This window comes from Aphanomyces astaci (assembly GCF_000520075.1).
Source record: "Aphanomyces astaci strain APO3 unplaced genomic scaffold supercont1.31, whole genome shotgun sequence".
NCBI lineage: Eukaryota > Oomycota > Saprolegniomycetes > Saprolegniales > Verrucalvaceae > Aphanomyces > Aphanomyces astaci.
The window spans coordinates 525,862-548,638 of NW_009798294.1; the positions used below are offsets into that span (position 1 = coordinate 525,862).

General features: G+C 51.9%; 13 protein-coding genes across 16 annotated transcripts; 6 read left to right on the plus strand and 7 right to left on the minus strand.

Moving 5' to 3' along the window:
- Nucleotides 1-50: 50 nt before the first annotated feature.
- On the plus strand, nt 51-1,989 carry H257_11046. 2 transcript variants are annotated; one of them, XM_009837881.1, is made up of 5 exons: nt 51-727; nt 778-1,092; nt 1,167-1,254; nt 1,329-1,388; nt 1,470-1,989. In XM_009837881.1, exons 1-5 carry the CDS (start codon nt 86-88, stop codon nt 1,721-1,723), a joined length of 1,359 nt encoding a protein of 452 aa, XP_009836183.1. In that variant the 5' UTR covers nt 51-85; the 3' UTR covers nt 1,724-1,989. The 2 variants fall into 2 exon arrangements, with proteins under 2 accessions (XP_009836183.1, XP_009836184.1); XM_009837882.1 differs by having other exon boundaries at nt 1,473-1,989.
- Nucleotides 1,700-2,403, minus strand: H257_11047 (hypothetical protein; the record flags this gene model as incomplete). Its single annotated transcript, XM_009837883.1, has 3 exons — nt 1,700-1,924; nt 1,975-2,255; nt 2,304-2,403. 3 exons carry the CDS (start codon nt 2,401-2,403, stop codon nt 1,727-1,729), a joined length of 579 nt encoding a protein of 192 aa, XP_009836185.1. The 3' UTR covers nt 1,700-1,726.
- A 316-nt stretch (nt 2,404-2,719) lies between these two features.
- On the minus strand, nt 2,720-4,658 carry H257_11048. 2 transcript variants are annotated; one of them, XM_009837884.1, is made up of 5 exons: nt 4,534-4,658; nt 3,953-4,475; nt 3,729-3,908; nt 3,628-3,669; nt 2,720-3,492 (listed from the first exon to the last, which is right to left on the minus strand). In XM_009837884.1, exons 1-5 carry the CDS (start codon nt 4,638-4,640, stop codon nt 2,797-2,799), a joined length of 1,548 nt encoding a protein of 515 aa, XP_009836186.1. In that variant the 5' UTR covers nt 4,641-4,658; the 3' UTR covers nt 2,720-2,796. The 2 variants fall into 2 exon arrangements, with proteins under 2 accessions (XP_009836186.1, XP_009836187.1); XM_009837885.1 differs by lacking the exon at nt 4,534-4,658 and having other exon boundaries at nt 3,953-4,517.
- A 578-nt stretch (nt 4,659-5,236) lies between these two features.
- Nucleotides 5,237-7,058, plus strand: H257_11049 (hypothetical protein). The gene is made up of 6 exons (XM_009837886.1): nt 5,237-5,398; nt 5,448-5,891; nt 5,944-6,005; nt 6,048-6,262; nt 6,344-6,544; nt 6,592-7,058. Exons 1-6 carry the CDS (start codon nt 5,247-5,249, stop codon nt 7,012-7,014), a joined length of 1,497 nt encoding a protein of 498 aa, XP_009836188.1. The 5' UTR covers nt 5,237-5,246; the 3' UTR covers nt 7,015-7,058.
- A 219-nt stretch (nt 7,059-7,277) lies between these two features.
- On the plus strand, nt 7,278-8,680 carry H257_11050. 2 transcript variants are annotated; one of them, XM_009837887.1, is made up of 4 exons: nt 7,278-7,693; nt 7,744-7,951; nt 7,996-8,274; nt 8,328-8,680. In XM_009837887.1, the coding sequence occupies exons 1-4, from the start codon at nt 7,293-7,295 to the stop codon at nt 8,655-8,657; spliced, it is 1,218 nt and encodes a 405-aa protein (XP_009836189.1). In that variant the 5' UTR covers nt 7,278-7,292; the 3' UTR covers nt 8,658-8,680. The 2 variants fall into 2 exon arrangements, with proteins under 2 accessions (XP_009836189.1, XP_009836190.1); XM_009837888.1 differs by having other exon boundaries at nt 7,996-8,680.
- A 420-nt stretch (nt 8,681-9,100) lies between these two features.
- On the minus strand, nt 9,101-10,115 carry H257_11051 (hypothetical protein). Its single transcript, XM_009837889.1, has 2 exons — nt 9,618-10,115; nt 9,101-9,567 (listed from the first exon to the last, which is right to left on the minus strand). The coding sequence occupies exons 1-2, from the start codon at nt 10,098-10,100 to the stop codon at nt 9,160-9,162; spliced, it is 891 nt and encodes a 296-aa protein (XP_009836191.1). The 5' UTR covers nt 10,101-10,115; the 3' UTR covers nt 9,101-9,159.
- Nucleotides 10,116-10,192: 77 nt separating this feature from the next.
- On the plus strand, nt 10,193-12,298 carry H257_11052 (hypothetical protein). Its single transcript, XM_009837890.1, has 4 exons — nt 10,193-10,782; nt 10,829-10,909; nt 11,440-11,951; nt 12,023-12,298. The coding sequence occupies exons 1-4, from the start codon at nt 10,217-10,219 to the stop codon at nt 12,214-12,216; spliced, it is 1,353 nt and encodes a 450-aa protein (XP_009836192.1). The 5' UTR covers nt 10,193-10,216; the 3' UTR covers nt 12,217-12,298.
- A 510-nt stretch (nt 12,299-12,808) lies between these two features.
- H257_11053 (hypothetical protein) lies at nt 12,809-17,348 on the minus strand. The gene is made up of 4 exons (XM_009837891.1): nt 16,273-17,348; nt 13,176-16,207; nt 13,021-13,113; nt 12,809-12,938 (listed from the first exon to the last, which is right to left on the minus strand). Exons 1-4 carry the CDS (start codon nt 17,284-17,286, stop codon nt 12,860-12,862), a joined length of 4,218 nt encoding a protein of 1,405 aa, XP_009836193.1. The 5' UTR covers nt 17,287-17,348; the 3' UTR covers nt 12,809-12,859.
- Nucleotides 17,349-18,411: 1,063 nt separating this feature from the next.
- On the minus strand, nt 18,412-18,834 carry H257_11054 (hypothetical protein). The gene has a single exon (XM_009837892.1). It carries the CDS (start codon nt 18,771-18,773, stop codon nt 18,531-18,533), a length of 243 nt encoding a protein of 80 aa, XP_009836194.1. The 5' UTR covers nt 18,774-18,834; the 3' UTR covers nt 18,412-18,530.
- Nucleotides 18,835-19,102: 268 nt separating this feature from the next.
- Nucleotides 19,103-19,503, minus strand: H257_11055 (hypothetical protein). Its single transcript, XM_009837893.1, has one exon. It carries the CDS (start codon nt 19,471-19,473, stop codon nt 19,288-19,290), a length of 186 nt encoding a protein of 61 aa, XP_009836195.1. The 5' UTR covers nt 19,474-19,503; the 3' UTR covers nt 19,103-19,287.
- Nucleotides 19,504-19,598: 95 nt separating this feature from the next.
- Nucleotides 19,599-20,109, plus strand: H257_11056 (hypothetical protein). The gene has a single exon (XM_009837894.1). It carries the CDS (start codon nt 19,623-19,625, stop codon nt 19,986-19,988), a length of 366 nt encoding a protein of 121 aa, XP_009836196.1. The 5' UTR covers nt 19,599-19,622; the 3' UTR covers nt 19,989-20,109.
- A 240-nt stretch (nt 20,110-20,349) lies between these two features.
- H257_11057 (hypothetical protein) lies at nt 20,350-20,954 on the minus strand (the record flags this gene model as incomplete). Its single annotated transcript, XM_009837895.1, has 2 exons — nt 20,350-20,679; nt 20,727-20,954. 2 exons carry the CDS (start codon nt 20,952-20,954, stop codon nt 20,350-20,352), a joined length of 558 nt encoding a protein of 185 aa, XP_009836197.1.
- Nucleotides 20,955-21,496: 542 nt separating this feature from the next.
- Nucleotides 21,497-22,647, plus strand: H257_11058 (hypothetical protein). Its single transcript, XM_009837896.1, has one exon. The coding sequence runs from the start codon at nt 21,803-21,805 to the stop codon at nt 22,337-22,339; it is 537 nt and encodes a 178-aa protein (XP_009836198.1). The 5' UTR covers nt 21,497-21,802; the 3' UTR covers nt 22,340-22,647.
- Nucleotides 22,648-22,777: the final 130 nt, after the last annotated feature.

The following is a 22,777-nucleotide window of genomic DNA, read 5'->3' on the forward strand; positions in this document are numbered from 1 at the left end:
TAACCAATTTGGCCAATCGAAAACCAAGTGCTCATTTTTCAACTTTTAACCGACAAGAAGATCCGAGAGGGCCGCGGCCGTGAAGATGGACGAAGAAGGGACGGCACGACCAGCGCCGCCGCCGCCTCCGTTGCACGTTGACGTGGAATTGGAAACGCATGTGATTTCCGCCACATCTCCATCAACCTTGGCTGAAGTGGACCAGTCTGTCTTGGCTGAATTACCTCCAGAAATTCAAAACGAAGTGTTGGCATCATTGCGTGCAGACGTCTCGGCAGTCCCGCCCCGTGTCCAAGTACCTCCATCAGATGTGGAGCCATCTACATCGCCGTCGGATACTTGGGAGTGTCCAATGTGCACATTTCTCAATCACGCGGCGTTGGCCACGTGTGAAATGTGCGAGTTCTGCATCCTCGACGACGAAACCGACGACGACGACAGCATCCTTCCGGACTCGGAAGCGTTTCGTCACGCCGCCGCTTCGGCCAAAGCCAAGATCCTCTCGGTGCTTAAAGCCACGAACGTCAAGAACGATGAACTTTTGCATTCGGCGTCGGCCGCGTTGCACAAGGTACAGGCGTCGGCCTCGAAGCAACTGCAGCAACTTTCAGACAAACTCTCTCCCCGAGCAGCGTCCGCTAAAGTCCCGTCATTCACATCTTCTGCCGTGCCGTCGTCGGACGTGTCCTTGGAACTCGCGGCGCTCCGCACCGACTTGAAGTCTCCCGTACGTACCACCGTCCCACGTCTCCGTCCTATCTCACTCGTTCCTTTCAGTGCGTTCCAGGGGACGAAGTGTACGAGAGCATGCTGCATCACTTGTGGACCGCCTTGGCTGAAGTCACAGACGCCACGTCCTTCGAACGGGAAGGCGAAGGCTGGATGGCCATCGGGTTCCAGCGCATCAACCCGGACACGGACTTCCGCGGCGGCGGCCTCTTGGCGCTCAAGTGCTTGGTGTATGCATGCAACATGCATCCGGAGAAGATGCTGTTCCTGTTCAGAGACCAAAAGCCAGAGCCGGGCAAGCGGTGGTACCCCGTCAGTGTCGCAGGCATCAATCTCACGTGTTTATTGGCTGGCCTTCTCAAGGTACGTACATTCGTCCCAGTTGATATTTCAATGTATATATATAATAATATTTTCGGTGTTTTTTTATTTATTAGCTAGGAGACGGCTCGTTCATCTCGACCGAAGCCGCGTATTGGCCATTGTTCGACGAGCCCAATGCGTTTTTTGAAATGTATTACCTTGGTACAACAATTCTTATCATTCCCCTAAATATATATATATATATATATTCCAAAATATTTATCTTTTTTTTCTAGTGCTGTTGAAAATGGATCAAATCTGGCACCGCAGCCATGCCACGTACATGGAGTTTGGAGGTATTTCAGTATATATAAATATATACATAAATAAATAAATATATATACATAAATATATATAGTACTTAATGTCCGTTGTAGAAGTCCTGCGTGCCACCAAAACCCTAGTGAGATATGTGCTCAGCCGATCTCCGATGCATTCGCTGGCAGACTTTGCCTGTACTTTGGAGGCCATGAACGTCGATGAGTTCAAGATCACAAGACGCCAAGAGTACTTCCAAGATGAAGAAGACTTGGAGTGCCCCGACCCGCGCCATGTTCTCGACTGCGAAGACAAGCAAGATGATGCAAACAAGGGCGACATTGCGTCCCTTCGCTATACGCTTCACCAGTAACAGTCACATGTTAAACTTGAGGCATCCCGTCTCTTTGTGCTGGTTGCCGCAGCGAACACAGCAAAACTTGGAGCCGCATCGACCGCATGTGTACGAAGAAAGCAGTCCGCAGACGCAGCAAAAGTGCCGCGGAGGGGTCTTGGCGGGCTTGACGGCCGCCGTCACGTAGTTGATGTCGGTTGAGGACATACCGTCCCCACACTATAGCACGCATGTGAGGACGGAGGGATGTGTGAGTAAGATGAAGCCACCTCTTCGAAGATCAGCTGACGTAAGCTCTTCACCTTGCGCACCATGCGATGACGACCGAGTGCTTGCGGCACTTGATGCTTGTTGGCCTTGGCTTTACTCTTCGGCTTGGTGGGCTTCTTGGCATCGTCGTCGTCGTCCAGCACAAACATGTCTTCGTCTGCACCGTCCGTGGATTCCATGTAGTTGTCCGCTTCTAACGCGTCCAACCGCGCATTCCGGACCTGTCGCCTCGTTTCCTCGTCCACGTGCTTCATGGCTTTCGAGATCTTTACCGTCCGCCCTGCGTCCCATCACATGAGTATAGGCATGGTCCTTCGATTGCATGTACCAGAGAAGCGCTTCCTCGATACCTTGGCACTTCCGGGGACCGCCAGACCGCTCGACGCCATGGTTTGGTCCCATTGCCGCTTTGCATTCTTTGCCGACATGATGGAAATTGGAAAATGCAAATGTGAACTAGCATTTTAGCCAATGAATGGCAAGTATGAAAATGAAGACCAATCAAAACGAAGTACGAAGTACTCTAGATACCCTATATTAATCCGAGTCATATTATTATTTTTTGGAGCATTGTTCTATTAACGTTATTATTCACATATTGATTCGATTTTAAAATTTCTCACAATTCAATACTAGTACTAAGTTACTACGTAGTAATATTGATAAATGTCAAATTCAAATGTGAAAATACATTTTAGCCAATGAATGGCAAGTACAACAATGTAGACCAATCCAAACGAAGTACTCTAGATACCCTAAATTGATTGGCTAATATGATTTTATAGTTTGACTACATGTGGTGACGCTTTCACCATCTTGTGTCATCGCCCTTCCGCTTGCAGACACGACGCCAGCTCGTGGTGCAACCGTGCAGCGATGAGACCTTCCTTCGTCGGCATCACCGACAGCTCCGCCAGGAGCGCTTCCATGTGCCGTGAGATGCGCGCATCAACGTGCTGCAGATGCGACTCGTCTCGAAGCATGCAAGAAATCCACGGAAAGATGAGTGCCGCGTCGTCGACGTTCTCAAGGAAATCGAGGAACGCTGCGCAGAGGGCGTTGAGTGTGGTTTCGCGAAAGTACTGCACGGATGGCTGGGAGAAGCACAGCCATCGTCGGAGCAACGTCTTGTCCTCGGAGAGCAACGAAATGCGCAACGCGAGTTCCATGTTGCCTTCCTCCATCGCCACCTTGACGTTTTCGGCGAAATCGGCGCTGTCCATGCTTGGAACGTCGCCTTGGTTGGTGTCTGGGATGACGCATGACACAGGTTTGGGACTTCGAAGGGACACCCGGTCGTCTCGCAGGGTCTGCTTGAGGGAGGCATGCTGCACCACCACTTTCTTCCGCTTCGGACTCACGGATTCACTCGCCGGTGGCACGATGGCCGGCCGCGGGTGTGCAGCGGCATACACGTCTGCCGTCGACTTGTCAGGGACGGCATCTTTGGTCCCATGTTCATCATACGCGTTCAGAAGGACAAGCAACGCCGCGGCACTGTCTCGAACTGGGGACGCCTAATGGGAAAATGAGTTTGTGGGTGAAAATGGAAAAGTAGAACAGATACTTGCATTGTTCAATAATGGAATAGATGATAAATAGATAATTCGTTTTTAAATAACGAAATAGATAAGAAATCAACTGCAACGTACGAAATCTCCTCGACCCCGTTCCGCCATTTGTTCCAGGGTCGTCTGTTGCACAAGCACGATGAGAAGGTCTAGAAGATGGACGGAATGGGGTATGGTCGCACCATTTGTTGAGAGATTTGAGGGTCGTGGGGAAAGCACTGCAGACATGCGATGAGGAGGTCGATGCCGCGCTTCCGGTTGACCCAGTCGTCTCGCTGTGCGAACTGCATGACCCCTTCAACCGCCAAGAGCATGTCCAGAAAGGCCTTTGCGCACAAAGCTTGCATGTCGTGGTGGGAATCCTACCAAACAGCATGTGAATATAGACGACGAGGACGAACGAGACCTTGGCGAGACGAAGAATCTCCGTGAGGATGTAAAAGATGGGCGAGTACGTGGCGTACACGGCGCTGTGGAAGCGAGAGACGAGGTGCGGCACAAACGTAACAAGATATGGGTGTATTCGTGTGGCATGATCCAAGAGCGAATTGGTCGTGTGGGGATGCAGCATCGCGCCAATGCACTTTGCGGCGCCGTCGCTCATCACGTTGGTTTCGTTGAGGAAAGGCCGGACGAGGACGTCGATGCTGATGATCTGCGGAAGGGACGGAAGCACGTAAAGAGAGATGGCGGCCGTTGCCTTCATGCATGCGTCGGTCACCTTGTGGCGCTTGTCTCGTAACCGGTAGTTCAAATATGCCACCATCTTCTTAAGGAAGCGTGCCGACGCCACGGGATGTTCCTTGCATAGTGCCGCCATGAGCAGCACGATGTCTTCACGTGTGGATGACCGTGCCGGGTCCTTGTTGCGCTCCAGTCGTGAGTACATCTCGTATGCTTGAGCAGATGTGAGTTTGGGCATGATTTGTCTAGAAGTCGTCGGTGCATATCGTTTGTTAGTTGGCCATAGCGATAGAGCCAACGTACATCAGCTGGACGAACGCATGCTGCTCTGTATCTCGCTCCTCGAGCTTTCCCACCCAGTCGTTGATCTCCGTGAGACGGAGTTGATGCTGCTTCCGTCGAGCCTCCATCTTGCTGGTGTTCCAAAAGTGTTGAAGAATGGATCTACAGGCCAAAATTCGGTATCCGGAATGATTAGTGCGGGTCCTCATCCGGATACCTCATTTCAAGTTGAAGTGCTCACAATCATGGCATTCGAAATGGTAGTGAACTTAACCACATCATCTTACTCACGCGTCTATCCGCTTGGATGCTACGGCCATCCTTCCTGACCACATACACATCAACCTAGCTCCTCCAGAGCCAACGACCTGCGAGGATAAGAGCCATTTCACACCATTATTGCCAACACTCATGTCGTAACCGCTGCCCGCCTCCATTATAGCTCCACTCCCTAACATCCTCCATATCAATCAGTTCATGCAACTTCTTCCTTGGTCTAGTCAAGCAAATTTGTTTGTATATAGCACAGATACTTGATAGGCACAACGGTGTACAGTACTGTACATACGTTCGGTACTGTAGTTAGTGTACAGTAATTACGTGGAGAATTCCAGTACTTACTGTATGGTGGTCGTATATGTAATGTTGGAGGTTGCGAGCACAAGATATGCATGTGGCGAGGGTTTTGATCGGTTTGGGGGTTTCATAAAAATAGATTTTGATCCAGGTCAAGCATGTTCCAACGGCAAAACCCCTCCAAAAATAACCATCGCAAACTTCTGGGACACATTCTTGGTGCTGCCGGAGACAGCAACGAAGGGCAGACAGGTGGCACGCATATAGTAACCATGCAACGACTCCTAGGCATTTCCATCAACATGCTACGGTATGCCATCTTACAGAAACCTTGCAGTGGTCTCACCAGCTGCACGTAGAGGCAGCGCAACCGATGCCCCAGCAGCAGGCGTAGAAGGATTGCCCATTGAAGACGACGACATGGGCCAGTCAACGAACCAAGACGACACCTCGGTTGTTGCCGCTGAAACAGTGGTGGATGGAGGACCGACGCGCGAACGCCGGCCGTCCATTCGACCCACGGCACTCCCGCCTCCGCTTGAAAAGACGACTGCCGACGCGGCCAACCCTCAGGCAAACTTGAAAGCGCGCATCATGCAAATCCAAACCAACAAGTCGCTGACACCCAAGGAAAAGGCCGACGGGATGCAAAAGGTCATGATGCAGCAGTGGACCGAAGCTCAAGAGCGGTTGACCCCGAAACAAGCCGAGTCCAAACCGGAAACCCCCGTCGCAGACTCGGATCGTACCGTCGTCACGTACCACAACGCGGACGCCGGCATCAAAGGATGCTCCCATTACCAGTACGTGGCATTCCATCTATTGATCATGGGCCAGCTAACCCTGTCCTCGTAGGCGAAAATGCAAATTGTTTGGCAAATGCTGCAACAAATTCTACACGTGCCGGTTTTGCCATGGTAAAAGCATAAAAATGAATCATTTATCTAATATGGACATAGATGAACAAGAAAAGCACGCGTTTGACCGGTACGCGACGGAAAAGATCAGCTGCATGGAGTGCCATACAATTCAACCCGTGGGTCCAAAGTGCATCAACGACGGCTGCGGCGTCGACTTTGCCCGGTACTATTGCAGCGAGTGCAAGTTTTACGACGACGACGAGACCAAGGACATTTACCATTGTGAGAAATGCCGCATCTGTCGCATTGGCAAGGTATAAATATGATTATTCATTTATTTGTCAGATTTCATTTATATTTCTTTTTTTAATTTCGTTCTTTTTTTTGTTTGCCAGGGTCTGGGCGTCGACTATTTTCATTGCGACAAGTGCAATGCGTGCATGAGCATCACCCTCAAGAAGCACAAGTGCGTGGAGCGATCCCTTGAATCTGACTGCCCCATCTGCCACGTGTACATGTTCACGTCCACGACCCCCGTGATGTTCCTTCCATGTGGGCACTGCATGCACGTTGCGTGCTACGAAGACTACACGCAGGTACTGTAGGATCGATGACTGATGGAAGTACTAATGAGATGGCATAGACCAACTACATATGCCCGCTATGTTCCAAGTCCCTGGGGGATATGAGAGCGTACTTTGCGAGGATCGATGACCTTCTCTCGCACGAGCAAATGCCGGCGGAATACCAGAATTACCGATCGCAGATCTATTGCAGTGACTGCGAACGCAAGTCCGAGACAAAGTTCCACTTCGTGTACCACAAGTGCCAGCATGACGAATGCAAGTCGTACAACACCAAAGTCGTCAAGCATTTCAAACAGGAAGGAGGGTCATTACATCCCCCGCCAGCTCCGGCAGGAGGTATCACCACCGCGGTGGCGGGACGAAGTGGAATCGGCCGGGTACAAGCACGTACGACGGACGCGCGTCGGAGCTCATCGTCGTCCATCAGCCGAAGAAGCTCCAATCCGTCTCGATCGGACCCAAGCAACCGCGGCACATAGGTCGTATGTAGACCGCCAGCCTTCCTCCATTCTTAACCCGCCACAACGAGTTGCTTTCATGTTCATGGCGTTGCGTGATTGACAGTGCAATGTGAAACTTGTCTGAAATAAGCTGACCAATGGAAGCATTTAACGCTTGGCCTTTCATATTTGTCGCCATTGGATTGGTCAATACAAGTTTCAGCGGATATAAAAACGCGTTTTTGTCGCCGGGAATCTTGATCGTCGTCGATGATTGGCTGCCTCGTTATATTGTTCCATTGCCAAAAGTCCGCTTCATGGTCGGCCGCGTGGTGGCGGTGCACCTGATGAAGATGTGGCACTCGTTCGTGAGCTACATGGCATCTCATTTCTACGCCCTGAAGATGCGTCCTGTGTCCGGCTTCGACCCGTCTGGTTTCATGTTCATGCTTGCGTTTGTGTGTCTGGTCGTGGGGTTGCTCCTCGCCGTGTTCGACAAGCGCAGCCAGCGGCGGCTGTCCACGTACCTCGACAACAAGAAGCTCACTCGACTGAGCACGGTGGGCAAGCTTGTCGCGTCTACCGCCATCGACCACTCGGCGCGACAGGGCTTCATCGCAGAGATGCTCAGCTTCAACTACCTGTCGCGGCTGTCGTTCTCAATCTTTGTGTTTGGGATCACGTCGTACTTGAACGCGTTGGCGGCTGTCGTGGCTGGGTACACATGGCCGACTTCCATCAACTCGGTTGACTGACATGTGCTGGTAGATGGCGCACTCCGAACGTGGTGATCCTCACCATGGCCAAGGACGACAGCGGTGAAAAGACGCTGCCAGACTTGGGCCACGACCTGTTCAAGGCTGTCATGACGCTGCTGTACGGGGACACGGACTACATCGACTGGTTCGACCTCCCCGACGAGTTCATCGCGTTCGTTGGGTCCATCATCGCCGTGCTCTTCCTCGTGCATCCCCGGGTAACAATCAACTTCCGTCCCTACTTCAACGCTACCTCATGTAGCGCCTGCTCATCCTGCGCCGGTTCACCATGATCTACGCATGGATCAACTTTCTCCGGGCGTTCTGCGTGGCCGTGACCTCCCTTCCAGATGCCAGTCCCATGTGCATCTCCCAGTTCGACTCTCGCAAAGGCGCGTACAAATCGCTGCCCATCTTCCCCAAGGCCTTCCACCGGGCGTTCAAGGTGCTCATTCGACCGTCCCACCACATCACATGCGGAGACATGATCTTCAGCGGTCACACTGTGTTTCTCGTCCTCTGTGCGCTCACAGTCACCACGGTACTACGAGGACTAGTACGAGTAGTAGTACTAGTCTTTATAATCATCGATAGTACTGCGCCAAGGCCGAGCTCAACACGCCTTTCACGCGAGCGCATCCGTGGGTGCTGACGCTGGTCAAGACGGCAACCGTGATCGGCTCGACGCTGGGGGCATTTGCGATCGTCGGTACCCGCCTGCACTATACCCTGGACGTGCTCATTGCGATCTACGTGACGATCCAGACATGGTACACTTACCACTGGCTGTCCGAGGACAACAGGTGGGGCATCCGCATCATCTCGTGGCTCGAGCACGACCGACGGGTTGTCTCGATCGACCACAACGCGTACCGCATGGCCAGACGAAGCGGCAGCTTCAACTCACTCAACAAACAGGAATAATAAACTAGTATGTACTACCAGAATGTGTTCAGTGTACGGTACAGTACGGGACTTGCCATAGTAGTACAGTGTATGTATTGTTTGCGCTAGCGTACTCCAATACTATGTGTACTTGGAAGTATTAATTATTAGTAGTAGATGTTCAAAGTCTTGCTTTTTTTAATAAGAGCCCGTCTGGCAACCAGAAATATTACAATAGTTATTCTGGCCCAAAATACTATTTCAAGAAATCTCTGAAGTGTTTTAACCCAATATGACATTTTTGGTTTATCCCATTTTACAACCAGAGGACATATTATTTTTGAAATGTTACCAGATGCACCCTAATTCAACCAATTTATACAATAAAATACGGTACCGGTTTACGGCAAAGAACGATGTATATATATATATATATATATACAGGGCATTTTACTGACAAACTGTGGTCGCAACATATCAGAGCTAGTCAATCACAAGTGGTTCGTATTTCGTTGAATTTTATCCAATCACGGGGGGTACTCTAGTCGTCCTTGGGCTTGTGGGGGCGCTTGGCCAGCATGGCGTTGAGTTTGGCCTGGAGCATCTCTTGAATGGCGGGCCATTCTCCATTAAGCGCGGCAAACACGACCGTGTCCCGGTTCGCCCCCTTGGCGATCATGTGCTTTCTCAGCACTCCTTCCATCGTAAACCCCAAGCTGTGCGCCGCCTTGCGGGACCGGACGTTGAATCCGTCGCATCTCCACTCCACCCGCCGGTACCCGCCTTCGCGGAACAGCGCGTCCAGGAGCAGGTACACCACTTCCCGATGGACTCCGGTGCCCTGGAAGGCTGGCACGAGCCAGATGGCTCCGATCTCCACGCGCAAATCCGTTGGAGAGTGATTCAGGAGCCCCACCATCCCAATGGGTTTGGACGTAGATGCGTCCAGCTGTTCAACAGCGTGAGGGAAGAAACCAGCATGGAGAAGGTACAACATACCAACACGAATAGCCGCTGGTTGTCGGCCTCGATGCAACAACCTCGTTCAAAGTCATCCACGGTCTCATACGGTCCAGACAGCATGTAGCGCCACAACGCCGCGTCGGCGTCGAACGCCTTGCCGCCGTAAATGCCGCTGATGGCCTTTCCGGACGAAATCTCATATAGCGTGGACACGATGGCTTTTCGATCGGAGAACGACTCTAACGGACGAATGTGGACGAATTGGCCTTCCAGCGAGTACGCGGCAGGTTTGAGCGGAAGGGAAGCCGCTTTTTGCAGCAAGTCGTCGTATAGAAGGGGTTTGACTTGATCCGCCGAGGTTGGCATGCCCGATGCTTCGTGCTTCATGCGGTCAAAGGACCCACCAAAGTAGAGAAGCATGAAGACCGCTCCCAGCGTCGCTGCGAAGACAACGAAGCCCACCGCAATGCCAATGTACGCGTACGCCGTCGTGGACGGGTCGCTTCCGATCGTCGCCATGATCACCGAGAAAAGTTATCCGGACAGATACAATTGTGTCGGATATTTGGTCATCCGGAAAACAGAAGGTTATGCGGATGAAACGTTCGCATCGCGGTTGTGCACAACCAAGCGGCATGACGACAACAGAGGATCTGTGGCAGAAGAAGAAACGTGTGTATGCTCAGCAGCTGACAGACCGACTCAAGGACGACGAAGCCTTCAAGCGCTCCTTCGTGCAGACGGCAGAGCATGTCCGCGCCATCCACAAGCTCAACCTTGACTACAACAACCGCCGCACCGTCGAACAATCCATGTGTGCCATCTCGGCCGCAAGTGTGCTTCTCGTGTTCGTCGACTGCGCCGTGGACACCCCTTGGATCCGCGTGATCAACACTGCGTTGACTGTCGCCTTGCTCTGCCTCCTCATCCGGCGTTACACCATCGAAGTGCACATCGCGATAGGCAAAGGCACGCTTCCGTCCGACGTCCGCCTGCACGAACTACCGTCGTCCGTCATCCTCGGGTTCCTTGTGGAGTTTCTCATCTGCAGCCTCACCGTGCCCCCCTTCATCACGAACGGGTCCTTCTCCGTGCAGCAATGGATCACCCGCGCACAGGTTGATCCCATCACCCACGCGTACTTCTGCAAGTTCGACGGCGTCCTGCTCGGCCGCGACTGCTACTTGCTCTACTCTTACCCGTACGTGCATCCGTCCATCGGCATCGCACTCACAGAACCTGCTTAGGTACCAGGTCGTCGGGCTTGTCCAGCTCGTTCGTGTGTATATGGTCCCGCGCTTTGTGCGCAATATGTCGGACTTTTACAGGTATAAATTTAAGGAGTTTTCGACTTTCTATGAATATCCACAGGTATTTCTTAGAGTCCCAAATTTTCGAAATATCGTATATATTGTGCTTTCGAGTGAAATTTCGTGTTGTGGTGTGGTTTCTCATTGGAATTTAAATCGATTTGATTGGCTACCTCAGATGAACTCAAAATTATTAGCCAATCAAAACCTTCTCAATGAAATTCAACCAATCAGATCGATTGTGGATCGGTTTGGTCGGCGCGATTCGATTGCACCCCCTCCCCAAATTTGTATCAAATCGACAATATATATATATATATATATATTAGCTGTCCACGTTTCTCTGCTTCACTAAGATAAATATACTATAAGATCAAAAATAAATAAAATTTATATCTTCAGAAAGCAAAATCCAATTTACAATTAATCAAACATTTATATCTTACGCAAGCAAAAAAATCAAACGTTCAATTCCCTGTAAACTTGTGTTGTGTGCGTACATTGTTTCTCGTTGTGGACAGCGAATATATATATATATATATTTGTAGCTACCGCATTGCGTTTATCGGGAGTCTCAACAACGTGGATGCGTTGGGCACGCTCTTCGCCATCAAGTACCTCTTGCGCACCAACCCATTTACCTTGCTCAGCCTCGGCTTCCTCTCATCTCTCTTGACCACTGCGTGCGCAGTATGGATCGTGGAAGCCCCCGTCAACCCCCTCGTGTCAACCTACGGCAACGCCGTGTGGCTCACCGTCGTGACCATGGCCACCGTCGGGTACGGGGACAAAGTGCCCGTGACAGTCGCCGGCCAAGTCGTGATGATTGTGTTTGCCATGGTCAGCGGCATCCTCCTCACGGGAATGCTCAGCGCATCCTTCTTCGCCATGCTCGAGCTCACGGCCGCCGACGTGACTGTGTTTGGCTTGCTGGACAAGGAAAAACAGGCCAAGCAGACGGCCAATGCATCCGCCACACTCATCCAGGCCGCGTGGAACTTGCACTCGTGTGGCCGCCATCATCCTCCTCCTCTCGACCATGCCAACGCGTACCAAGCAGGTACGAACTAGTACTACTAGTACTAGTATTACTAGTGTGAACAATCATAATCGGGCTGGTTGGGTTGGTAGCGTCTGTGTTGCTGTACGCCACGGCCCAAGTGTGCCGCAAACTGCGCAAGTCGCGACCGCTGCACGTACCGTCCACGACCGAACAACTCGATGGACATTTCGGAACTGTGAGAAAAAATATGCACGCGGACTTTGCCAGTCGGAAGGCGCGGCTCCTGGCGCTTGAAGCCGAGTTGGACGCGGTCCAGCTGTAGAAACCCATGACGAATCAAAACTACTCGAAAAATCAATGATTATTCGAATTAAATAGGACTAAAACAGACTGGTTGGGACCAATATTCGTCTTTTTATTGTATATTAGCATCAGTCGTACTTAGTATTTAAAGGTACGATAGAGCGAATCCTATTTGTATTCCTTGGAAGTACAAGCTGTATGGTGACTTTTTATGATACTACGACGACTAATATTTAAAAACAAAAATTTGGTCGATCGTGATTGGATGGTTTATATCCATCCATCCAATGAGCGATAAAAATATTTTTAAACCATTTTTCGATTTGCGCAATTAATATTTCGAAAATATGGTTCAGAGAATTCAAAGAAAATAACCTCTTTTCTATTTTTTGGCGAAAAACTCGAAATTTGGCAAAATATTGCATTCTCCAAATTTCTGATCCAGACAGAATTTTCCATTTTTTGCGGATTTCTTAGAAATTGCCAAAATATCGAAGATTTTGGCCTTTTTTTGACATCCAGCCAGACTCATCTAAGTTCAGGTTATTTTGCGGTATATTTAGTCCGACGCAAACCCAGAAACCATTTATTGCTATATAAAACCCTGCCATCGTAACTTGGCCCTATGTTGCTTCGAGGAGGGGCTACTATTATTATTATTATTATTTACTAACGGTGGGGAAGTTAATCCGACGACGCACGGACGACGCAGCTCCGACCCCGTCTTCTGCATCTCGAAAACTAGGCAAATACAAGCAAATTTATACAATCTATAACATATATATATATATATATATATATATAAACACTCAAAGCAACGTACTTTGGAGGCGTGAAGACGGTGAGCCGACGAAAGCTCGGGCTTTTGAACCGACTGGTAACGGTGGGGGCGTGGTGGTGTTGGTCGTTATTTTCCCTATATCCACGAACAATATATTATTTCATCTAAAAAATATTATGTTGAAATAATATTCCTACGATGGGGTAGGATGATGCTTGAGTCGTGTGTCTTGGATTTTGGGGCTAGGCAGACTCAGCGCCTTCTTGAGCGCCAGGGGCGGCGGCGTGCCGGACGATTTACTCCCCAAGCAATTAGACGACACCTTTTTGCTTGATAATTTGGCTGAGGGTTTCTTGGCCAATGCGACGGATGGCGACGGCAGTTGCTTAGCCACGACCACAGCAACCGACGGGAGGGGGGATGGCGGCGGCGGTAGCACCTTTTTCTTCTTCTTAGCTTTGGCCGCCTTTCTCGGCAACCGGCCAAACGATCCTTTGCGCTCTAACAACACCAGCGTCGTCATATGCAATGGCATGATAGCCCCGAGTTGGTCGTCTGCAAGTTGCTGGTTGTACGTGGATTCAATGTACTCGTGCAGGTCGTGGCAGTCGTCGGTTTGCAGCCACTCGTATATCGTCCGCCGGTTCATTCCATCTGGCACAGCGTACTCGGCCAACGTCTGGCCCAGAGCTAGCCCAATGTCCTCGAAATGGCCCAAGTTAAAGTGCCTAGCAGCCAGCACCCCAAAGTCCGCGCCACAGAACGACGCTTCTAACGTAAAGCTGTTGGCGATGCCCATATCTTTGCCCACAACCACCCGCGCCGTGGATTCTCGATGCACTTGAAAGTTGCACGCGTCTAAGCTTACAAACTGGCGGCCAATCCAGTGGTTGCTTAGCAACGTGGGAAACATCCTCGCGATCGGGTTGACATGTTTGCGTGAGTCACATCCGTACATAAACACATTCTTCTTGCGGCTGTGGCCGTGAATATCGCAGTAAAATACCACCGGAAGGGTCTGCATGACGCTCTTGGCCGCGGCGATCGTCGGGTGGACCGCGCCCCTCGGTGCCTTCCACTGCCGGTTCAGATCGCATCCGGCGAGGCCGCACCGGTTGTTTCCGTACATGACGCCATCCGGATTGAGCATCGGCACGACTTTGAACACGAACAGCCGCCGGAGGAGCTTGGCGTCGGGGGCGTCCGACACGAGGAAGTCCAACACCCCCCGCATGATCCAGCTAGCTTGGGGTTCGCCGGGGTGCACTCTAGCGGTGAGCACGACCACCGGCCGGCGGCCGTCGACGTGCCCGTGCCCGAAATCGGTGATCGTGAGCAGATCACACGCTTGCTGGCCTAATGTTGTGCACAGAACCGACTGGCGGACGACGTCGGGGCACCGAAGCGCGGGTCGGGCGAGGTGCCACCTGTGGTCGTGCATCGTGTACGGATAGCTGTGCGCCACGAGAGTAGTGTCGTGGGCATGGGAGAATGTGAGCGTGAAGGATAGGGTGAAAAATGTGAGCTGGTCGGTGGACGGACGGGGGACCGGCGACGGCTGCTTGTACGGATTGGCAAAATAGCACACGTTGGACCCAGCATGCGTCCAGCCGACGGCTCGGCAGGTGGCGTCCTGTACAGAGTACACCACCGGCTGCAGCCCCGTGCGGAAGAGGCTGTCGGGCTTGTGCAGGTTCACAATGTGAAACGTATAGGGTACATCTGGTTCGGTGTTGGCCACTGCAAAGTAGAACCACTGGGTGTACCCTTGGGTATGCAGATCCGGACGAAGGATGAGGTCGTACTCTGTGTCGGCGATCTGCACGGCACGCAGGAGATTACCCGAGTCGAACTCCGAGTCAAACGTGAGGGGGGGGGTGGCGTGGCGACTGGGGTCGGGGAAGCCCACGGCGTACGGGTACGCGTCCGGCACGGCGGAAGCAACGGCGGCATCCCCCCCCGGTCGCGTGCTCTGGTACACAAGCTGTGCGTCCGCATGGTCGGATTGAACGAGCGCGGCGCGCATGCTGGTGCGGACGTCAACGTACTTTTGCATGTCACTGGGACTGGCAAATGTCGACGTAGCTGGTTCGTTGTGCATGGGGCAGGTTGTGAGGAGAGTAGTCGTTGCGGATGAAGTGGCCGAGCAACTCGGAACGGATCCAAGCGGGTGTTTTGGCAAGTGATATCCACTTGAGTCACTCGTATATGTGAAGCGGTGCTCGTGGACGGTACTTCCACATATACGCGCAGACGGCACCACATCTTGGGGATGTGCGAACGACTGCAACACGAACGCCACCAGTGCCTCGGGGGTGACCACTGTTGGGACGCTAGTAGTACTAGGAGGAGGAGTACGACCTGGCGTACTAGCGGGGGGAGTAGTAGTAGTAGTACTACTACTACTACTAGTAAGAGGAGGAACCACCGAGTCGTCGTCCACTTGGGGGTGGTTGTTGTTGGGGGGGGGAGGAGAGGGGGAGGGGTTGGAGGGGGAGGTGTTAGTCACTATTGCAGACATGTCAATGTCACTATTCTCTTCGTCGTCGTCGTCATCCATGACATCCTCTTCATCTTCTTCGTCGATTTCGTTTTCGTCCGGCGGTTGCTGCTGTTCCGGCGGTTGGTTTCCTTCCCCCTCGTTGGCTTCTGACCCTCCAAGGGGCGTATGTAGGCGTAAGCTCATTGCATGAAGCAGTTTCTCGAGCTCGGGGGGCGGCATCGCATCGTTGGCCATCACGTCGCGATTGAACTGGCTGAGGATGCTGACGCCGCCGCAGCTCACGACGCTGTCCAAGCCATCCTTAGAGCCCATGAGGTGCAGCAGGAATCGGCATGCTTCGACCATGCATTGCGGCGTCCAACCTGCCGCCGACGAGAAACGACTGAGGAAGCGCATGGCGGCGCCGAGAAAGCCAAACACGGTGCGGGGGTGGGTGGTAATGGTATTGGACAAGCAGTACGAAGTGACGACGCAGAACACCTGGTCTAGGAGGTGAACGTCGTCCGGAAATGTCCGGATGGCCAGCAAGAGCGCTGCCAGCGATTTCTCTGGGGACCGAAGCGGCTGCGCGGCGATCATGGATCGTCGTAAGTTGACGAGAACTTGAAGCCCCAACTGAAGCATCTCTTGGGGATTCGAGTGGAAGGGTGCTAACGCCAGCATGCTTTCCATCGTGGAAACATTCACGAGCGCGGGTAGGGGCACGGGGTTGCGGGAGAGATGGGCCTGAGACCAACACACAAACAAAACGGAGCTTAACGACATGTACATATGTACATATCAGTACATACCAGTACACGAAAGATGGAGAGGGCGAGGGGGGGTGATGCGTTCTCGGTGGCGAGGCGGAGAAGGAGGTCGCCGTGGCAAACCGACGGCGGCAGGTGCGGAGTCAAATCCACAGCGTGGGAGCTGGCAAACTGGGTCAGGAGGCATAAGATGTGACAGGTTGCTAGCAAGGTTTCAGAGCATTTCGAGTTGGCGCGCTGGTTGGCCAGTACGCGGAAAAGTACGACGACGACGCCATCGTGGATCATCTGTGGCATCACGACCGGGTCCTTGGAGATGCGAAAGAGCAGCACGGTCACGATGCGCTCGACGTCTGTGGGAAGGGGCGCCGCGGACATGGCTGCGATGATGGCAGCAATTCCGTGGGCATCCGCGATGCCCTTGCCAACCCCGGGCAGTTCGCAGAGGATGGCAAGGGTGTGGCAGGTGGACTTGACTACGGCAGGACGTGCGTGTTGGTTGCGGTCTTTCAAGACATCGAGTAGAAAGTCGACGAGTCCGAGCTCGTACACCACGCGGCAATTGCGCTCGTGGCCGATGATGATGCTGGTCAGCGTGTCCAACGCGAACGCGAGCAAGTCAACGTTGCGGACGTGAAGCTGCATGGCGGCCACGACGACAGGAAGACCTGCGCCGATGTGCTGCTGATTGTCGACGAGCTGGCTGAGGTTGCTCAGCGTCCCGAGCGCGGAGCGGAGCAGCGCCGGGTTCAACCGGTGGACGTCCACGCAGCGGAGAAGCGTGGCAATACCCCCGTGTGTGCTGATGCTGGCTTTGACCGGCTTGTTGTTGAAAGCCAGCGTCCAGAGAAGGTCGCACGCCGCCTCCAGCAAGTCTTCGTTTGCCATGTGGGTGTTCATCGCGTGCAGGATCACCGCGAGCCCTGCGTTTGCGATCTCTGTCTTCTTGTCCTCGCTCCGCGACAAGATTGAGAGCACCCCGCAGCATGTTTTGATCGTGTTTGGGTCATCTGCGTACTCGACAATGCGGTTTAGCAGCGCTTGAACTCGAGACATCCGTAGCTCAGCCGCCGCGGCATGTACGTAAACCTCTGAAACTCGATGTGACGCCTCGCAAGAAACGGTTACACAACGGAATTAGATATCAAAGTGGTTTCAATTAGATGGCGATGCTTGCATTTTGCGGCAGTATTTCCACTTGAGAAAAAATTGGTGCTGGTTGAAGTAATCCGGTAAAATAATAACTGGTCAGTGTAAATTGTGCCCGGATAGTAGTGGTGTTTCATGACCAATCACTCATAATGACGGAGCTTGGGCAACTAGAAGTGGCTGCCAAAGACAGCCCGACAGCGAAGAAGCCAAGGGCATCCAAAACGAATTTGGTCAAATGTGCACCTGCTGACGCGCAAGTTGCGCTTGTACCACCCATCTCCAGGGCAGGCTTCGACTCATGTGACGTAGAACAGTTTTAGTTGTGAAATGATGTTGGCATAGTACTGTAGGGCAGAAATACCTTGCCAGTCGTTGTTTCGAATGGATAAAACCTTCATCGGTGACTCCTTGTTTGATCTACCATCGTGTCCGACAACGGCAACCACACAACCTACTGCTGCAAATATAGTTGCGATCGCTACGATATCCCCGGCCTCCATTGTGCTTCGGCGGAACGCTGGTTCGGGGATACTGACAATCAAGTTGCTATCCGGTATCCATAATATTGGCCAACTTTCACCTCATTATTAATAACTTGTTGATAATTTATACCCACTCAAATTCAAGTCAAACCACCCACTTTTTCAAAAAGTTGGTATTTCATAAACTTTTTATATAAGTGATTGCCCACATAGTTAACGAGGAAAAGTGAGTGCTGAAAAAGTGGGTGATTCTTTACTTCAACCAGACCCTTAGTGTATACTGGTAGTCGATTTGATACTCGAAAAGCACAATACTACAGTAGTAGGTGTGCCTGAAACTCTTGAGTCTCAGGCAACAACTGTATCATGGGGGTATTATACTTCAACTTGACATGTGAATGTGAACTTGTATTCAATTTAAGAGGTCACGACGACACTACACGCTACATCTACAGTAAGATCCCTCCTTTGGTTGCGTTATTATTGTTGGTGCAATCGACGTTCTTGCGATGAAATATCAAAAAGTAAGCTGTCAATGGAGGATTACAGACAGTAGCAACGCTATTAACGTTAGTTCTTACGCGACACAAGCCAAACTTGACACATGAATTTTCATTTACGATGGCACAAGTCACTACACGGTACGTACACGGATTGGCATCCTGTTTAGCCTCCAAACCCTTCCTGGTTGTACTGCTGCTGGAGCTGCGCCTCTTGCCACTGGAGGAATTGTCCGTTGGGGTCGTAGCCACTGGGAGGGGCATCTTGGAGCGGCTGCGTGTCTTGGGCGTAATAGTCGCCTTCGCTCGCATCGTCGTACCACGTATTGAGTCTCAGTTCCCGGCGTAGGTTGGGCGTCTCGGCAGCCGTCCCCAACGCCACACAAACAGCCACGACAAGCCACTTCATTTTCAGCAATGAGCGTATTTGCAAGCGACGGATTCCAACAGGCGCGACCTTTCAAGTGAAAGGTCGAACAGCATCTTATTGTTCCGTGGTCAACCAGGGTCCAGCACTGCAATACAAGGACTCTATGTCTTGTGTGGTAAATATGTTATAATATGAGAGCGTCTTAGCTGACGACTTGATCGAAAACAGGTCAGAGTCTCTTGACTGTTAGCTGCTTTGATCTCAATCGGCGGGCATTCCAATGAATTAAACTACTAAGTACCAGTGAAAGAGTGTACATATAGTTGCTGTTTGGGAAATCAAGCTAACGTTAGTGTGGACACATAACTGTACAACCAAGCTTTATGAACTAACGTTAACAAGCAATTCAACTTATGCGGCGCTCTTTGGCTATGGAGGGCAGAACAGAGTTGTTGCGACTGTTACCCGGTTCAAAATTCGTGGTTAGGAGTGCATAGCACGAATCTCCATCGACACAAGGCGTATATACATTGACAGTTGAATGCTGCTAACGTTAATGGGAATGCTTCATGGCCATCGCGTCGTTTTCGGCTTTCTCATCTTCGGCTGCCTTTTCGTCCGGTGTGATCTGGTTCGGGTCGGCGTCGTCGTTGTCTTGGTCAGGAGGAAGGACGTCATGGGAAGGGATGGCTGCTAAAGTCGCCACCAACGCCGCAAGAGCCCACAGCAGTAGCCGCATGATGCTGCACTTTATACTTCGGTGGAGATGCCAAAAGTGTAACCGCCGACCCTGCAATAACTTGTTTTTAATTAAATTTGACAGTTTGGTCACTAATCTTGGTACGAAGCTCAGGCAAGCAAATTATCCGGAACCATTAATCAATTCCAATGAATCCGCTCCTATTCCTCTACCTCAACCTGGTCCGTGCACCCCAGCTCAATGCGAAGCGTCTGAAGAAGGAGGAGGACGAACGCTTGGCACGTGAAGCGGCTGACCCGACGCTGGCCGCAGCAGAAAGCAAAGCGACGAAGACGAAGTCGGCGGACGGCGAGAAACCGCAACTCACGTCGTGCAAGAAGTGCGAAGTCCAAGTGCTAGACGCCGAAGTCAGCGCGAATTTCGGCCTGTGCGACAAGTGCGCATCCAACCCATGGGCCCTCGTCACGCCCGTTGTGGTGTTCCAACTCGTTGGGATCGTTGTGGCGCTGGCAGTGTTCATCTACCGATTCCTCAACGGACTGCCGCTGGTGTAGGATGTCAGTTGGGATAACGCTAGTACATAAGAAGAAGATCAGTGTTTGAAGGTCATGTCTTCAAGGTGGTCGGTCAGCGAGCGCCTTGTGCGACCGTTCGTGTCAAGTCGCTTTGCCCAGCAAACCTCAAGTGTGACTTCAGATTACAATTTTCCTTGCAATCACCAAAACTACCGTAGGTTGTTGGAGATAAATATCCGGTATATACGTCCCTTATACCCTAATATTCCTTAAACACCGGGTGTTTAAGAAATCTGGGCGGAATAAACCGTCGAGTGTCTACGGTAGCACAAGGAGTTGAACTCGTCGGGAAATGTGCCCTTGTTGTTACCTTCACAGGCATCTTTAGCATAACAGAAGCCTACGTTGCCGTCAAATCCCCTGGATCTGTGCATGATGAAGTGACGTGGAGCCAGCAGCTGCTTCCCATGTACGTGACCATCTCGTGGATGCCGAGCAGATCCCGCACCATGTGAAACCACCGAGCGGCGAATGCTGTATGCAAGTGGAAGAGCATGTGGTTGTCCACAGCTTGGTGCTGTTTCTGTGGAAATACTTCAGATATGGCAAAGGCGTGGACGGTGCTCCGGCTCTGGTAGGTTTCCCCAACAAGAGCTTTGAGCGGCGACCGAGTCACGCCGTCCATTCGGTAGAGTTCGTTGGTGGTGGCGTTATAGCTTCGCTTAGCCTGCTAGAACTGCACTCCAACGGGGATATAGATAGAAGGTGACGACCTACGGCGCACACGAATAGCACTGCGAACAAGGCAAAGTGAAACTCGACCAAGTACAAGATGTAATGCAGCAAAGTCGAGTCGATTTTTCGTCCAAGCCGGACGAGAAGCATGCGATCCACAGACGTGACGTCAAAGAAGGTGGGCACCGGTGCTTTTAACACAGAGGTAAATATCTCGAAGGTGGACCGATAAGGCGGCACCAGCAGCAGCGCAAACGTTGATCTATCCATAGAGGACGGAGGTCGGAGCTTCACTGGCCCACACACCCTCATGAACCACTCCGTCATAGTTAACGCCACTTGCGACAGCACACACAGCAACGTGATGCACCCCCACCCCACCATGTTTAGTGTTGTACTTGGAAGTATAATGTTTTCGTGCCAACTTACTAGTTCCAATATGACGAACCAACCACATGGCTGGCTACCTTGAGATAGCTACAATATTCAAAGTCATACTTCTAATATCGGCTTTTTTAGCTGACTCGACGAAGGACGGACAGCGTAGTCTTCCTAGATACAATGGCTTCAACTGAACTCTTTCGTGGTGAATTCAGGATAACGCTACAGTGAAACTCCTCGGCTAACAGGTTGCACCTACAGCTAAAACATTGCACATTACACATATAGCCTCGTCGTTCCATAGCTGGGTGGCATACTAATGTAGCCATAGCCAAAATGCTTGAATTGCTCTTACAACGAGGCTAACTTTGCTAAAGTACTTGTGCACTATATGTATACGAATTCGATGAGTCAACCGGCGGATGATGAGCTGCAAACTCCAACCTCAAGTCAAACACTTGTTACTGCAATTAACTGCAATATATTCAAAAACAACACTAAAATGAATGTGAATAAAGGGGCCGTTAATTGAACGACGAAATGGTCTGGAACAGGTCAAATTTTTGGAGCGAGTAAAAGTTGTGGGTCGGGGGGTGGCACTGCCAGAGGTGGGGCCGCGCGCCGGTCTCGTCGTTGATGTCGAGGCAATATCCCTTGTGCGTCAAGTGGCGCAGCTGGTTGGTGTACACATCGTATTGCCACTTTTGATTCTTGTTGGTGTCGCCACACTTCCACGTATGCACGCGACCACCGTTCCACGGCTCGTACGCGTCGAGGCAGTTGTAGTCAATGACCGACCGCACCTGGTGGAAGTCGCGGTTGTAGTCCCACTCCTGGCGCCACGCGGCCGGCAGCGGCGCGTTCGGGTCGGACGGATTCTCGGCCGGGTCTTTCGGCAACAGCGCCGCAAACGAAATGTCCCCCGCCGTGTCGTTGCGCTCCGTCTTGGTCGTGGTCAGGAGCAGGTCCTTGCGCTGCAAATGACCGATCTCCTGGACCACGGACCAGTACTGGTTCTTGTTGACGTCGTGGGAATGGCACTCCCACACTTGGGCCTGGCGCTGGGGGGCCGTGGGGTCGGCATCCAGACACACGTTCGGGTGCGTGGCGTGCTGGATGCGGTGATTGGCCATGTCCACGTACCACCGCTGGTTGGGGTTAGCGCCGTCGCACGCCCACGTGTGGACCCAGTACTTGCCGTCCTTGGGGTACGCGTCGAGGCACTCGCGCTGGTTGCTGTTGCTGCGGAGCTGCTGGGTGTCCTTGTTGAATAGCCACCACTCGTTCATGTTGTCCTTCTTGGCGTCGGCAAACAGGTTCGAGTACCATTCCGAGAGCGGGTAGTCTTGTGCAGAGTAGAAGCGCCACGCGACTTCGTTGGCGCTGGCGGGCGCGGCCGAGGCGGCCAACGACAGCGCGGCAGCAATGCAAGCAATCGACTTCATGATCGATGGATGGTAAATGGGAAAGTGAGGTTGGGATCCCAAGTGATCATAAATTTGGAGTCCTCTTTGCTTTGCATCGTCCATCTTGTTCTTCCAGTTTCGTCGTCCGTGGGAAAGTTGAATGGAACTAACTGGGCACATTGCACTTTGGTGGAATATGTAGCCATCAAGGTTGAATATTTCACCCGAATGCGGACTATTCAAAGTAACATTTCACGTTTACTAATACAGTTCGAAGTATCGGTAGTATATTGGTTGCATGTACTT

Excerpts from the sequence above, each read along its gene's own strand:
- H257_11046 (XM_009837881.1), top strand. The coding sequence starts at position 86 with ATGGACGAAGAAGGGACGGCACGACCAGCGCCGCCGCCGCCTCCGTTG. Across the intron at positions 1,255-1,328 it reads TTTTGAAATGTATTACCTTG|TGCTGTTGAAAATGGATCAA; the intron begins GTACAACAATTC and ends TTTTTTTTCTAG. Across the intron at positions 1,389-1,469 it reads CACGTACATGGAGTTTGGAG|AAGTCCTGCGTGCCACCAAA; the intron begins GTATTTCAGTAT and ends TGTCCGTTGTAG.
- H257_11048 (XM_009837884.1), bottom strand. The coding sequence starts at position 4,640 with ATGGAGGCTCGACGGAAGCAGCATCAACTCCGTCTCACGGAGATCAAC. Across the intron at positions 4,476-4,533 it reads CATGCGTTCGTCCAGCTGAT|ACAAATCATGCCCAAACTCA; the intron begins GTACGTTGGCTC and ends GACGACTTCTAG. Across the intron at positions 3,493-3,627 it reads AACGGGGTCGAGGAGATTTC|GCGTCCCCAGTTCGAGACAG; the intron begins GTACGTTGCAGT and ends TTTTCCCATTAG.
- H257_11049 (XM_009837886.1), top strand. The coding sequence starts at position 5,247 with ATGTTCCAACGGCAAAACCCCTCCAAAAATAACCATCGCAAACTTCTG. Across the intron at positions 5,892-5,943 it reads AAAGGATGCTCCCATTACCA|GCGAAAATGCAAATTGTTTG; the intron begins GTACGTGGCATT and ends CTGTCCTCGTAG. Across the intron at positions 6,263-6,343 it reads GCATCTGTCGCATTGGCAAG|GGTCTGGGCGTCGACTATTT; the intron begins GTATAAATATGA and ends TTTGTTTGCCAG.
- H257_11050 (XM_009837887.1), top strand. The coding sequence starts at position 7,293 with ATGGTCGGCCGCGTGGTGGCGGTGCACCTGATGAAGATGTGGCACTCG. Across the intron at positions 7,694-7,743 it reads TTGGCGGCTGTCGTGGCTGG|ATGGCGCACTCCGAACGTGG; the intron begins GTACACATGGCC and ends ATGTGCTGGTAG. Across the intron at positions 7,952-7,995 it reads TCTTCCTCGTGCATCCCCGG|CGCCTGCTCATCCTGCGCCG; the intron begins GTAACAATCAAC and ends TACCTCATGTAG.
- H257_11051 (XM_009837889.1), bottom strand. The coding sequence starts at position 10,100 with ATGGCGACGATCGGAAGCGACCCGTCCACGACGGCGTACGCGTACATT. Across the intron at positions 9,568-9,617 it reads ACCAGCGGCTATTCGTGTTG|CTGGACGCATCTACGTCCAA; the intron begins GTATGTTGTACC and ends GCTGTTGAACAG.
- H257_11052 (XM_009837890.1), top strand. The coding sequence starts at position 10,217 with ATGACGACAACAGAGGATCTGTGGCAGAAGAAGAAACGTGTGTATGCT. Across the intron at positions 10,783-10,828 it reads TACTTGCTCTACTCTTACCC|GTACCAGGTCGTCGGGCTTG; the intron begins GTACGTGCATCC and ends GAACCTGCTTAG. Across the intron at positions 11,952-12,022 it reads TGCCAACGCGTACCAAGCAG|CGTCTGTGTTGCTGTACGCC; the intron begins GTACGAACTAGT and ends TTGGGTTGGTAG.
- H257_11053 (XM_009837891.1), bottom strand. The coding sequence starts at position 17,286 with ATGTCTCGAGTTCAAGCGCTGCTAAACCGCATTGTCGAGTACGCAGAT. Across the intron at positions 16,208-16,272 it reads TCTCCATCTTTCGTGTACTG|GCCCATCTCTCCCGCAACCC; the intron begins GTATGTACTGAT and ends TGTTGGTCTCAG. Across the intron at positions 12,939-13,020 it reads ACCGTCTTCACGCCTCCAAA|TTTTCGAGATGCAGAAGACG; the intron begins GTACGTTGCTTT and ends GTATTTGCCTAG.
- H257_11054 (XM_009837892.1), bottom strand. The coding sequence starts at position 18,773 with ATGAAGTGGCTTGTCGTGGCTGTTTGTGTGGCGTTGGGGACGGCTGCC.
- H257_11055 (XM_009837893.1), bottom strand. The coding sequence starts at position 19,473 with ATGCGGCTACTGCTGTGGGCTCTTGCGGCGTTGGTGGCGACTTTAGCA.
- H257_11056 (XM_009837894.1), top strand. The coding sequence starts at position 19,623 with ATGAATCCGCTCCTATTCCTCTACCTCAACCTGGTCCGTGCACCCCAG.
- H257_11058 (XM_009837896.1), top strand. The coding sequence starts at position 21,803 with ATGCACGCGACCACCGTTCCACGGCTCGTACGCGTCGAGGCAGTTGTA.